Here is a 14,661-nt window from a genome sequence, read left to right as displayed (position 1 = left end):
CGTGAAGTATGATGGCCGAAAGAAGAAAAGTTCATATCTGAATTTAACAATCGAAAAGGCGATTACATTGCTGAAAAATCTAGCTATTGATGGCAAAGAAGTGAGGAAGTCATCTATTAATATTATAGGCGCCACATCTGAACAAAAGAAGGTGGGAGTGCCTAAAATCAAGAAAGATTTACTGCTGTCCAAAACAGAAATAAAATTGATATACTCAATCGATTTACCAAAGTGGCAAGAAAACAAGCTACAAAAAGCTTAGTACAGAGAAGCTAAAAGAAAAAGGCTTGGCATGGGTTTCCAAAGCAAGTATTCAAGCTTAGAAGGATGATGTTCAAGCAAGTGGTGCAACAAAAGCAAAGGAGAGAAGGAGATTCAAGAAACAATTGCCAAGTTGGAGGTTTGCACCAAATCATCAAAATTATTGGTCATGGCATCATCCATATTCTTTGCCTATGCCTATGTGGAATTCATTCCCCGGTATGCATGGTTATCCCTTAGCTTCTTATTTTGATCCTTGGTGTGGATCTTTATGTTATGGAGGGTTGCCAAATTATTTTACTTATCGATGATCAGGAGCCAAAATATTTATTTCAGTTATACATGCTCTTGTGGATGAATTCATATGGCCGATATTTTGATATCGCCCTTAGTGTAAAAATATAGCCGATGAATGCTTGCGACCATCGTGCTATTAGAAAGCCCCCATGGATTTTACTTTGATGGCCGTAAGGCCCCGGGGGGCATGATATATGCATTTTGATTTACTTCATGGATGTGACAATATGATTAGTCGGCTTGCAAATAAGGCCAACATGTTGGCATAATCATTATTTCTCACAATGGTGCTATTGGAGACATCAAGCCAATTAAAATTATATCTGCACCAACATTTGAGCCGAATGTGAAGTTTTCTTATTCGGCTTGGCTATATTGCAATCCATGGGGTATAACATATTGAAGCCTATGGTGATTCCTTGCTGGTGGTACACCAAGTTGCTAGTGAATTTCAATGTTTAGAAGGATCACTAAGAGCTTGTCTTGATGCTTGCCTTGATGTTATTGATTATTTTGCCGAATTTCAAATTCGGCATTTTCCGAGGCATGAAAATCAAAAGGCCAACATGTTAGCTCAGCAAGCATTTGGCTATGATGTCAGTGGACATAATTTCCATATTCAAGAATAGCCGATGCATGAAGATTTCAATTTTTCCTGTGTAGGTATAGACCAGTCGGCTAAGCCGACTGACCAAGTTGGCTCAGCCGACTACTCTCTTGCTGTGGCCAAGTCAGCTAAGCCGACTGCCCTAGTTGGCTAAGCCGACACCTCTAAATCGGCTAAGCCTACCGGCCCAGTTGGTTCAGCCGACTCTCCTGTGACCAGCCCGATGAATTCGCCTGAGAAGCTATCAAATCGGCCCGATATAACTTCCAGTGATGTTGGGGCCGATTTAGAAGATTGGAGGACTTCCTTGTTGATATATCTACGTGATCCAAGTGCCAAAATTAATAAAGTGTTCGGCGGAGTGCTTTCAAATATGTATTGCATAATGATAAGCTCTATTGAAGAACCGCCAAAGATTTGCTTCTTAAGTGCTTGGGATCAGATCAGGCAAGAGTGGCTATGGGAGAAGTCCATAAAGGCATCTGTGGTACGCATCAATCGGCCCCGAAGATGAAGTGGTTATTGTGTAGAGCCGGTTTCTATTGGCCTACTATGAGGGCCGATTGTTTTCGCTACTATAAAGTTTGCGAAGAGTGCCAGAAGTTTGGAAATATTCAGTTTGTGCCTGCTGCTGTGCTTCATCCTATCATCAAACCATGGCCTTTTTGTGGTTGGGGGTTAGACTTCATTGCCCAAATATATCCCTCATCTTCGAAGGGACACTGATTTGTGTTAGTTGCTACAGATTACTTTACTAAGTGGACCGAGGAAGTTCCTTTGAAGAATATGACACACAAGGAAGTAATTAAGTTCAATACTGAGCATATTATTCATAGATTCGGCATCCCTCAAACATTAACTACAGATCAAGGGACATCGTTTGTGTCTAAAGAGGTGAGGGAATTTGTCGAATTATATAAGATCAAGTTACTCAATTCATCTCCATACTATGCTCAAGCCAATAGCCAAGCTGAGTCTAGTAATAAGACTTTGATCAAGCTCATCAAAAAGAAAACTGAGGAGAATCCAAGGAGATGGCATGAAGTTTTGTCTGAGGCTCTATGGGCACATCGCATTTCAAGGCATGGTGCTACAAAGGTTACTCCTTTTGAGTTAGTATATGGCCAAGAGGCCGCGTTGCCTGTCGAAGTGAATTTGGATGCATACAGGCTTGCTAAACAAAATGATTTATCAGCTGTTGTGTATCATGATTTGATGATCGATAATATCGATGAGGTGACTGATGTGAGATTAAAAGCTCTCAAGGAAATAGAGAAAGATAAAGCTCGAGTTGCCAAAGCGTACAACAAGAAAGTCAGGAGCAAATTCTTCCGAGTGAGAGAATTGGTGTGGAAAATCATACTACCAATTGGATCGAAGAGCAATCAGTTTGGCAAGTGGTCACCGAATTGGAAAGGTCCTTACAAAGTGGTCAAAGTTATATTCGGAAATTCATATGTGCTAGAGACATTGCAAGGTGAACGTCTCACGAGAGCAATCAACGGGAGGTACTTAAAAAGGTACTTTCCAAGTGTTTGGCAAGAAGCCTAAGTGCTCACCAAACAATAGCCGATACATGTATCGCCCTTAGAAAAATGGCCGATGTATACATCGTTCTTAGCCACTGAGCAGCCGATGAGATGGGAATCGTCGTTGTTTGGTTTTAATTTATTTGATTAAGTGTTTTCAGGTTTATGCATCATTCACCTGAAAACAGGGGGGCATATGTTGACAACCAAAAATGTTCATTTTGTGAAGTTGTCAAAATGTGAAACGGACTTCACCATTGCGTTCCTCTCGTCGAGACGGTCAAGAAACATATATGGAATGTCTAATTCGGAGTCCGGATGAAGAAGTTATGCCCTCGGAAAGATGCCCCGTCGTCGGGAGTTCCGACGTGTGTCGGGACTTCCGGGAAGCCTGAAGAAATCTGCTCGGGTGTCTGGGGTTATCCCTACGTCGGGAGTTCCGACAAAAGTCGGAAGTTCCGACTGTCGGGAGTTCCGACTCGAGTCGGGACTTCCGACTGGACTTCCAACTGGACTTCCGACATACCTGACAGAAAATCCTGTTCGGATCTGACCTTTTGGATTCCGATCCGAACTGTTCCAAACTCGTGGGAAACTTAGAAAATAAGGCTTGGAGAGGTTTCCTACTGGGATATGACCACCCCCTCTATATATATGAGAGGATCATGGCCGATTGAGATCCCATCTATCCAATCGTCAAACAAATCAATCTACTACCTCTACTCCAACCCTTTTGCCCTCTTCTCCAACCCCTATGCTGTTCATCCCTTGATCCGACGACTAAGGATGGCGCCCTAGGCTTGCCGACCGACCTAGGGCGCCCTAGGATCACTTCCGACGTCAACAGCATCTACATTGTTTAATTCAATGCTTATTTGTTTTATCTCCAATTTTTTTTTTCTCAAACACGCTTATCTCCAGCTTCATCATGCTTGACATCAACAGGGAAACCTTAATGTTTCACATGGCATTTTTTCACTGTTGATGTTAAAATCATTGACATTTTTTTTTTCAGATTCCTATGTTTTTTTTTTCCATCTTCTCCGATCCAAATCCGAGACACTTATGTTGCTCCTGCCCTTTGTCAGTGGAACACTTCGCTAGGAATATGTCTCTCTTGCACACAGAGGAGGGGCGCCCAGCTGTCTATTCAGCATTTCACCTCACTGCTCTAATCCCATATTCCTTGTTTCTGTTTCCTACGAAAATAGATGTTCCTGTAGGAAGTGAGCGTTGCCTACCAGCAGTCCAACTCGTGAATCTCATCAGTATTGTGTCCACTAGTCTACCATCGTGCCAGAAAGGCCATGCCTCCAAGGTGTTTGATCAATGACTGCAAGTTAGATTTGTATGAGATTAAAATCTGTGGATTCTTGTTGAATTCATGATTCCAACGCATGATAACTGCACATGAATTTGTAGCTCTGAAATTACTTCAGACACCTGCATTCGTTATCTTATCTAGTGAATTATTATCTAATAAAAGGATCACATCACTGACCTCCAATACTGTATTTCAATGTTATTGCAGGATATTTGTCCTATGATGGGTTTGAAGGATAATTCTCTCTTTAGATTAAATAGATGAGATGGTGAGCTGATCTGTCACTTTATTCCAAAATTTAGTCAGGCCTGAGTGATTTACGGAATATTGCTCTGATGAGATTGTTTTATGTTGATCCAAGTGATCATTTCTGGGGTCAGTGTATGGAAAGAAGAGCGAAAATAATTGTAAACACTATCAAGAGTTTTGTGTGTTAAAGAAATTTTGATATGGAAAATGAAAAGGAGAACCAAAATATTATAGCTCGAAATTTCATTCTGTACTTTTTTGGTCCTAAACTGAACATGGAAGTTCTTTGTGGTAAGGCCACCTATCCAGAGTTATTTCAATCTCAAACAACCATTATGATAATTTTTAACTAAACTAATTATGCCACATAAATACTATATACAGTAATCTGGATGTAATTGACAACCAAGGCTCTACGCCCGCATGGACGCATGCAATTCACTAGTATGATTTATGAGAGGTTGCTGTTGCTGAAAGCAAAACATCATCTGCAGGTCTCAATAACTGGATGCCAGTTGCCTGAAAGACTGTCAGAATTCAAAAGTAATAATAACAGGAAAATATTGTGTTAAAGGGACTACAATTCAAAAGTAATAATAACAGGAAAATATTGTGTTAAAGGGACTACAAGATTATTCGACGACGTAACTGCAATCGTGATATTTATTCATTCCATTATTATGGATGGTACCCTGTTTCGAAGGCTAGGCGCCCAGGCCCAGCTCGCCTTGGGGAATAGTGGCACCTTGTCGCTTAGGTGCTGCCTAGGCACACCCAGCTCTTGCCTGGACGCCTTGTCGCCTTTGAAATCATGGATGCTATGGTGTCTAGATCAGTAGACTAGCCTTGATAACCATACAATGTGGCCTTTTAGCTACTTCCAGAATTGTACTTCAATCCAAAATGGATATAACAACTCAACAAGCAGACCTTTCGCCGTTGCTTTCAATTGCCTGAATAGTTTGCTATGCTGATTCTAACAGAAACAGGAAAAAGAACAAGAAAAACTCCACATTGGTTCCCCCAAGTGCTGGGTCCAATAATGCATACTGTTTACTCTTTAGGCTAATCAGATGGAAGCCATTCAAGGGTGCTGCCACTAAACATAGGCACAATCTCCCCTGAACTGTGTTTATAAGTTGCAGGAACTTTCCAGGCATTCTTTCTCAAGACAATCTTTGAAGTGTTCCTTGGGAGGCCATAAAAATCGGGGCCATTGAAGCTTGTAAATGCTTCCAGCTTATCTAGGGCACCAGCCTGAAATAGTGGAAACATGTCCAGAAAAATAAACCAATCAAAAAAAGAAATTTCAGCATCTGTGCAGTTTGTGATAGTTGCAACTTCAGTGTCATGTACATAATAGACACCAATCTACAGCAAGATGATTTTCTTGAATTCTAGTAATAGCGATGAAAAACGGTCATGTATAAGCAAAGATAATTGAAAAGCATGAGAGTGCTGGCGATAGAGATTACCTCTTCAAATACCTTCGCATAACGAGACAAGGCAACAGGCGCGCTATATATTCCTGCACATCCACAGGAACATTCTTTGTTCCGTTTATCATGGGGAGGGCTGTCAGTACCAAGAAAGTACTGTCTAATCCCATTTGTTACAGCAGATACAATAGCTTGTCCTGGGTGATGGTTCAGAAAAGTTATAGTCAGAGTGTGGTTCAAATACATAACAAAAAAACTTTTTAACATGACAGTTAATTGAAATGATAGCCAAACCCCAATTTAATCAGGCAACAGAAAAATGTAAGACAAGAAATTGTTGTGAATCTATAGTTATATATTGACGAAGGGATATTTGGTCACATTTTTTGACAAAAAATCATTATCGTCATGTTTAAGAAGCGGTTTTCATAATTTCTGAAGAAATTCTAGTTATTTTGTGAACCAAAAGAAATATGATTGTGCATTTTTATAACAAATGGTAGCATTTCTTATAGGAGGCAATTGCAACATACTATGAGTCTCTCTTTTCAGTACTGGCAAGCAATAATTGTGTGGCTGCAAGCCACCCTGAAATAAAGCATTCCTGTTGAGAAGAAGATGCTGGGGAGTCACTGTTGCAGCAACATGACCTGGGAACGTGAAAGTGTTATACTCGTAACAAAGGAAGAAGTATAATGCCATTCCCATAGAAAAGAAAAGGGAAGAAGTATGATGCCATTCCAGCAGTAGTGCAGCACCTTCTTCACATGATTCTATGAAGTTCACTGCATCCATGGTTGTGATATGTTCCATGACAATTTTCAGCTGCGGAAGTTTTTGTACAAGTGGAGCCAATATTTTGTCAATGAAAACCTTCTCACGATCAAAGGTGTCAACATGTGGATCTGTGACTTCTCCATGAACCTGAAGAAAATAGCCATAAAAGATGTTGCACAAGGCAGTGTGGCAAAACCAAATTATTAACTAGAAGCAAGAATTGCTCAACAGTTATGTCCAGTAGAGACTAGTCATGTGGATAAAACTCCAATTAAAAGGTCAATAGTGTGTCAAGAATGCAATGCGCCAAAGCTACTTACAAGCAATGGCATTTCCTGCCTGACCATCTCCTCGAGGACTGGCAAGCACTTCCCAAATATATCAGTGACGCCATCTTGGGAATTGGTAGTTGCTCCGGCAGGATACAATTTCACAGCAAAGATTATACCACTCTTTACTAAAACCAAATAGCATGGAACATAAACATCACTGTCCAGATAATCCATAAATGCACACAACAGTTGGTATTTTAAGCACATTGGACAAATTTTTTCAACAGATTGTATGTGGCAACAAACTCATTGCGCAAGTGCAGCTCTCCACCACAAATAGACAGTGAAACTAACAATAGTGCTGACTACTGTTTGGATTCTTACTGGTTAGGGTTCTGGAGCAGATGGATGTACACAAAACACCACCACCAAGGCACTCGAAGCTGATCTGCAGACTACATGCCATGATTTTTGAGATGTTGTGGCGTCCTGTGGCGCTGGGGGTACGTCTAAACGCCTAGGTGCCTTCTATGTGACGCTTAGGTTATATGGTGTAACTAAAACCCTGTGCCGTCCTGCGGCGCCTGGGGTACGCCTCAACGCCTAGGCGATGCCTCAAAAACCATGCTATATGCCGGCATACCACTAGGTAAAGACGATGCTTCAGTTCAAAAGATTAACAAAAGTGGAGAACAGGTATGTTACTGCAGAGAGAGACTTCATACTTGCGAGCTTGATCTCCTCTGGGCTTGTGTTGTCTGTGAGGTACAGTGTCATGAGCGGCACAAAGCTACTCCCTGGCGGCAGCGCCCTCAGTATCTCTTCCCTGTACTCCACTGCCCGCGCCGTTGTGGTCACCGGCGGCTTCAAGTTGGGCATGATGATGGCCCTCCCAAAATGCCTCGCGCTGCCACACAACCTCAGAAACGTTACATCGAACACCTGGCGTGCACCGCCAAAAACCAAGCAGCAGCTACTATCAGGCGAACCTGTGTGGCACTACAGCCTCGAGGACACCGCCTTCACGAAGATGGAGATGCCAGTCGTCGGGGCGAGTGATGATCAGCTGATCCTGCAGCTGCGACTTGGTGGCCATGGCAATCGCCCTCAGGTTCGGACGTGGAGAGGCGTGGAAGTAGACGCGGCAAGGAGGGGATGGCCGGAGGTAGGAGGACTTTGTTGGGTACGGGTGAGCGCCGACAGTGGTGGTGTTGACGGCGAGCTGCATTGGCTTCGCTCGCTTTATTCCATTGGCCCTCTCCGGTGGCGAGCGCGGCGTCCGACTCCTAAGTAGGGGCAGCAAGGGGGCCGGGGACTGCGGCCTGCGGGAGCGCGCTGCGCTGCGCCCGTGCGTGCGGGAAGGAGATTCGGTTTTTGCTTGTGAAAGGCAGGATCCAATGGCACACAAGTAAAGCGCCTAGTCTTGTTTTTTTTTTTCAGCAGGGAGCGCAAGGAAATGAGACAAAAAAAAAATGATCAAAAGTAAATAAAATAACGTGTGATTGTGTGAAGTTGCTAATGTATCATGAAAAATCATGTTCATACTACGCGAACAGCACAAAATATATCATAAAACATCTCTTGGGTAGTGTGAACAATAAAAAATACATCATAGAAACATTGTATCTTTTGAGTTTTGTATAAGAACTAGGTTTCCTCTATAAAAGAATTCATCGTAGAACATCATATGGATGTTATTTGAACACTCAAAATATACATATAACATAATATGGTTCTACGTAAATAATAAAAATACATCATAGAACATCATACAAATACTACATAAAAATAAGCAAATACACATTGAACATCTCATGGATACAATTTTTACTAAAATAAAAAAACAATAATTGAAGATCTGAAAAATATATTATAGAACATCATATGTACGCTACAATAAAAATTAAAACGTAAAAAATAATAATTAAAATAATTTAATACAAAAAATAATGAAGAAATGGAAAATAAAAGGGATAAACGAAATAGAAAGAAAAACCAAAGAAAAGAGAATGAAAAAATAAAACACAAAAACGAATAAGAACCATAATTCAGAAAAGGAAATAAAAGAAAGATTAATAAAAAGATAAAGAAGAATAAAAAATCATACGTACCTCAGAGTCAGAGAGAAAAAAAAGAAAAACATACGTGTCTAGATACCCCGTCGGAGAATCGGAATCGAAAACAAAAGTTGCCTATATATATATATCTATTATTTATTTATTTTACTAAAAGAGCGAAGAAATTATAAAATAGTTGTTACCTAAAAATTTTCTACCCACTCTATATCTAGAGCCTTAGATGGCTAAGTATCTTTAAATCTGACGATATATACCTTAATCAAATTGTGGGCCATCTTCCGTCTTACGCACTCTGAGAGACGTCTTACGCGTTCCCGCCATTCAAATCAGCTGAAGCCTCCCTCCGCTCGCAAACCTTTTTCACCCGACCAAAGTACCCGGCCTCCTGTACCCGCTCGAGATTTTCGCGTCCTCCGATCTGCCTCTTTCCTTGCCTGTGAATCTGTGACGCCCTTTCCAATCCTGCTGCTCTCTGTCTCTTTCCTTGCCTACTAGATCGACAAGCCATCTTCCGCGCCTTCGTCTGCCCACCTTGCGCCGCCGCTGCTGAGGGCAGGGGCTCAGGCCTCATGGCCTTCCCCTTCGCTCCAGCGCCTGCCCGCCGCCCGCTGGAGGAGCGTGACGCGCGGGTCCTCGTCACGGCACGTCGGCACACGTCGCGCAAGACCGGCAACTCCCTTCTTTGATCCATTGGCACAGATGCAAATCGCTAATCCCATCCCCATCCCCACCCCCCCCCGCACCCCCTCTTTCATCCAGATCGGCAATCCACCCCCGTCCCCTCGAACCCACCCGACCCCGACGCGGCTCAGCGTCGGCCATGACCACCTTCTCTAGGCCCTCGCCTCTCTCCTCGCGGCTGCCGTCGTCGTCGCCATCGCTCAAGTCCAGGCATTCATGATGTTCATGGTCAGTTATGCGCTCCGTGGCTTCGCCGCCACCTAAGTAACGACAGCGAACCCCGCCGCGCCCCCCCCCCCCCCCCCCCCCCCCCCCCCCCCACACACACACACACACACTTAATAATTACTGTTGCTAATCTCATGTTGTTAGTTTTCTTTATTTCTTGAAATTAGCAATCTATGTTCTCATTCCAATCAGCTTTGCAGACGCCTGGGGGGCAAGTGCAATCCGAAAGTGCTCATTAGGCGAGTGTCTTCTACGCTTGAAAAATTCATTTTGACTTCGCAGGCTGAAGTCGTAGGTAAAACAAAACAGTACAGATATTGGACTTTGGAAAAATTCTCACTGTACAAAGCTAATACTGCTCTGCAAAATTGTGATGCGCTACATGATCATGACTATTGTCCCAATTTATGGTCTTCTGTTCCATCTAAAGAATCAGATTCTCTTGGCCCACAGGGTGATTCGTGTGTTAATAATAAAGTCTTGTTTCAAGAAGATTGTCATGATACAACAGTCGTGCATCATCTCCTAAGTAAGTAACCATGAAGCTTCTCAACCAGTTGGACAAGGTATAGCAATCTCAAGTCCTTTGAGTTCCTATATTTTTTCTTTACAGTCTGCTCAATGTTTCTTTGGGAATTGCCATGATACTGTAAGCGCTTGTGGTATTTGTTCTACCTCAAACTTGATTTGGCCTTGACTTTTGAGTGTCTATAGATCCAAATAGCTTCATGTAATTCCACTCGGGTAAATATGCAATCAAAATTCTGTTGAGGGGTCCTAGGTAGAAAGCTATTTTTTTTTGACAGGTTCAGGAGTTTGTATGCCTTAATGTTTCTTTTTTGACAATTGTTACAGTTTAATAATTTGAAACATGCTGCGCGGCTTGATTTTGTTAACTGGTTTTGATATACCTGTTAACCTGTGAAGCTTTATTTATTTGTATGTGGTTCCTTCATTGGTTTCTGTAATACACGATCTGACTTGGCGTGGTGTCCTCTAATGTATTTCCTTCATCTATATGTGGTCTCCCCTACTGAATTTTCTTCAAAAGAAAATGAGTACTTCCCTGCTGAATTGAAGTGATCCTTTTTTTTTTCTTCTAGGTAAAGTTGCCTTACAGAGGAATAGGCATCGCTGTTCCACTTCAACTTCTGATGACAGACAGAAAAGGATTCTTCACATATTAAAGTTTGTTTGCTACGTATGCTTCAATCAATCTTTATGAACCATCTTCCAAAATTACCGATGTGTCGTCTCATGGTTTTTTTGTTACTACTTGTCAGCTGCTGCTTCCTCCTACTGGAAATATAAACCCATCTGTTAGTTGTAAGCTATTTTTTTAAAACTTTAACAACCACCAACACTCTTTCTGCTTGCCGGTCGATCATTGCGACTTCATCGATACTAGAGTCTCAATAGATCCTTACTGATACTAGCGTCGCAATTGATCCCTTTTTGTCAGCACATGTGAACATTACTGAAGGTTGGAGGTCGCTCTGAGACTGGGAGAGGATTTGCATTGGTTGCAAATATGAGCGCTAGAGTCAGTTTTGTAGGAGACAACGCTGTGGGAGTCTGGCATGCAGACAGAGCTTCTAAAACAACGTTGAATCAGTGTAAGTGGACACTAAGATGTTCCATTGTCCTGTTCTCAGTTTTTTTAACAACCCTGCTATGCGCACTAATCTTGTCATCACAATAATCTACGCTCACCCGACATGTTGTGCATTATTCTGTTTTGAATACCCTGGTGGTTGTGCGCTATCAAAATTTATCTGTCACTATTTGCTTGCTGAAGTTTGTTGCTTGATGCTTCGATTTTTATTTAGAAAGCCTGGCACTATCTAATTGTTTTGGTTTCTCACAAAGGAGATTGCGGTTGTGGGGGGATTTCAGAGAGCACCTAGTTTTGACGCGGCTGTCTGGTGGAAACTCTCATAAACTTTTGCATTAATGCATTATGACTAGATGGAACTGGAGCTACGAGCTTACTGCAGGAACAAAAAAAGGTATTTTATTTTGCCAAGGTAAGATTAACTATTTTTCATGTTTATTGGTTACTGTGTTTTTTCCAATTTAATTGGAGCTCTGGAACCGGAATAAACATAAACCTGTTATCTATTTCATTTTGGTTTCAAGATGATGCATTAATCGTTATGTGTGCCCATATGAACTCATAAAATTCCTGAGACTGACTACTAGCCTGTTCGTTTCGTCGTAAACGATCGTGGATTATTTAATGCTGGCTGGTTTGGTGTGAGAGAAAAATACTGTTACAGCTTATAATCCATGATCGTATACGATCGTATAAGCCCAGCCGAATAGGCTGTACAATATTAAATCTTGTTGCAGTTTTTAGTTGTCTAAACAACACTTCTGCTGAAAAAAGTTGTGTTTCTGATTAGAACGGTAATCATCCTGTCGGTGTTTTGGACCGGTGGATCCTCAACCAACTAGTAAATTTGTACTGCGTGTTTTCGATCCCGGATGGTGATGCAAAGAGACACGAGGCTTATACTGGTTCAGGCAATCGATGCCCTACATCCAGTCTGAGAGATCGATCTTGTATTCCTTGCACTGAAGTGCTTGCAGTAGGGGGTTACAAGCTGGGTGAGAGATGGAACTAGTCCCAGGTCTCAGCGTGGAGTGATGCGGGCTGCTTGAGACGTTGCTCTCAGGCGGCCGGGCAGTATGCGTGTTACAGGGTGTTGTTTTTGTGGGTGCATGTGTCCTCTCCCCAGAAATGGCCTAAGTCCTTTCCTTTTATAGTTGAAGGGATGACAAGGGTGGTACGTGTGCTAACTATACGGCGTCGTGCGAACGGAGGCGGCGTGTCTGAGCCCTGTAGCTTGTTCCTGTGGCGGCGTGGTCGTCGGAGTGGTCTGTCCTTGAAGCGCTGGGGCGACGTGCTGGTCACATCCGATCCTGTGCATCATGGGAGCTCCAGGGCTTCCTCGAAGCGGGCGCGGCGGTCAGCGTGCGGGTCGCTGTGGGTTGACTGTGCGCGAGGCTGAGGCTCGGTTGGCGCCGAGGCCGAACCCTGGTGGGGGTCTCGGCAGACGTGAATCTCGAGATAGCCGAGGCCCCGACGTAGAGTGCCGAGGCTCGGAGGGAGCAGTCGATCTGGTACATTGGTTCGGAGGCGATGATGACCCGGGCCAGACTTCCCATGCCGCGTTGTCTTCGGGGCGGGGAATGCGGGGCACAGTGTAGTGCAGGCGCTGATCGTGGGCACAGCGCCAGAACACAGTGGCCGGTAATCCCCGCCGCGCCCTGTCTTAGCCGGTATGGCGTTGATGCGACTTCTCGTCCCGTCGGCCACTCCGTGGTGTCGAGCCGTCGTCCGGCTGAGATTGCGGGAGTGGTTGACGCATTAATAGGACGTGACATGCTGTTGGGAAGACTGGTCGAGGCGGGAGCGACGGGTTATTGACGAGCCAGCCTCGAGCGACACGGAGAATAGTTGTCTCATTCGAGGCCGTACGCACGGGGCCTCGGGCGAGACGGAGATTGGGCTCCTTGCCGAGGCCTCCCGCGAGAGGCCTCGCGCGAGGCGGAGATTTCGTCGAGGCGTCGAGACCTCCCGTGCGAGGCCTAAGGCGAGGCGGAGAGCCGGTGGGCTCGGACAGGGCTGGTGATGAACCCATGGCTTACCTTCTGGCTTCATTGTTGATGGGATTTAAGTGACTTTTTTTGGTGTACGCTCGGAGTACCCGTTTTATGATACCCGACACATCCTATTACTTTAGTAAGATCTACAGAGAAGATTCCAAAAAACTAAACTCTGCAATGAAAAAAAAACACTCGAAGGATTAATCAAATGAGACGTTTCAATAAGACATTATCTCCTGCTATCTTGCTTAATTGCACTATCTGAAGCAACCTTAAATTTTTATCCTCATTATTTTGACTCTCATGGTCGATTAAGTTGATTTGTAGTGCAGTGGCTTTAGGCCCCGTTTGGATTAGAGGAAAGTCACAGGAATTTTGGAGGAAGCAATTCCGGAGGAAAGGAAACGAGAGATGCCGTTTGGAACAAAGGAAGCTTCCCTACCGTTCCAGAGGAAAGGAAACTGCTTGCACACAAAACGCAGGAACGAGAAAATCCACTCCGACACAAGGGAACGGAGGGAACGCTGCTTCTGATGTTTCATTCCTATGGTTTTCATTTCCTGCAATCCAAACAGTCCAAATGTTTCATTCCTATGGTTTTCAATCATGTAGTTTTCCACTTTTTACTTTTCTTTATTCCTGTGTTTCCTACCATTCCTCTGTTTTACATTCCTTTGTTCCAACGGGGCCTTAGTATTTGAATATCTCTTGTCACATTTTCCTGCCCCATCTTTTATTCTAATCAACGCACATTTTTAAAAATGATCTGCTTGCGCTTTGGTTGAATTATTAGTTGCTAATTTTTAGCCCTGGTCTCCTGGAAGCACCCCGGGCACTAATGCAGCTCATGTCATACATTCTCAACCAAAGGAGAAAATCGACCGACAATGACAACCAAGGAGAAGGCCATAGGCGTATGGTGGCAATGAATATCTTCTTATTAAGTATAGAATTAATGCCAGTTTAATTTAATACTCTTTAGGCGTAAGTGGTTCTTAGATTGATGTCTCGATATATTATTCTTTATTGTCTCTTCTGTAAAAAACAACTTAATGTTAAAAAAATGTGTAAGAATGGAATAGACTACCATGATGCATTGATGCCTAATAGAGGGACGGAAGGCATATGCAACCCAGACAATCTTTGCCCTGTTCGCTTGGCTGATAAGCCATGGCTAAAAGTACTGATGGTTGATTTGTTGCGAGAGAAAAATACTGTTCGTTGGCTGAAAAAATACGGCTTATAAGCCAAGCGAACAGGGCGCTTGTTTCTTACCAAAGCTTGGATATCGGTATATGCAATGAACA

General features: G+C 43.2%; 1 protein-coding gene and 1 long non-coding RNA gene across 2 annotated transcripts; one reads left to right on the top strand and one right to left on the bottom strand.

Moving 5' to 3' along the window:
* Positions 1-4,821: 4,821 nt before the first annotated feature.
* LOC136458986 (dihydroorotase, mitochondrial-like) lies at positions 4,822-8,125 on the bottom strand. Its single transcript, XM_066458888.1, has 7 exons — positions 7,745-8,125; positions 7,481-7,662; positions 6,804-6,940; positions 6,465-6,630; positions 6,240-6,356; positions 5,743-5,903; positions 4,822-5,524 (listed from the first exon to the last, which is right to left on the bottom strand). Exons 1-7 carry the CDS (start codon positions 7,981-7,983, stop codon positions 5,333-5,335), a joined length of 1,194 nt encoding a protein of 397 aa, XP_066314985.1. The 5' UTR covers positions 7,984-8,125; the 3' UTR covers positions 4,822-5,332.
* A 1,873-nt stretch (positions 8,126-9,998) lies between these two features.
* On the top strand, positions 9,999-14,084 carry LOC136456548 (uncharacterized). The gene is made up of 5 exons (XR_010759445.1): positions 9,999-10,308; positions 10,846-10,930; positions 11,026-11,068; positions 11,205-11,358; positions 11,612-14,084. It is a non-coding gene; the product is annotated as an uncharacterized lncRNA (long non-coding RNA).
* Positions 14,085-14,661: the final 577 nt, after the last annotated feature.

This window comes from Miscanthus floridulus, chromosome 6 (genome assembly GCF_019320115.1).
Source record: "Miscanthus floridulus cultivar M001 chromosome 6, ASM1932011v1, whole genome shotgun sequence".
NCBI classification, from domain to species: Eukaryota; Viridiplantae; Streptophyta; class Magnoliopsida; order Poales; family Poaceae; genus Miscanthus; species Miscanthus floridulus.
The sequence above is the reverse complement of the archived record's forward strand: the minus strand, read 5'-3'. Positions and strand labels throughout refer to the sequence as shown.

What these genes read in the sequence shown, in the direction of transcription:
- LOC136458986 (XM_066458888.1), bottom strand. Translation starts at nt 7,983, where the DNA reads ATGCAGCTCGCCGTCAACACCACCACTGTCGGCGCTCACCCGTACCCA. An exon ending in CATAGAATCATGTGAAGAAG is followed by an intron (nt 6,357 to 6,464) that starts GTGCTGCACTAC and finishes TCACGTTCCCAG; the next exon opens with GTCATGTTGCTGCAACAGTG. An exon ending in ACTGAAAAGAGAGACTCATA is followed by an intron (nt 5,904 to 6,239) that starts GTATGTTGCAAT and finishes ACCATCACCCAG; the next exon opens with GACAAGCTATTGTATCTGCT.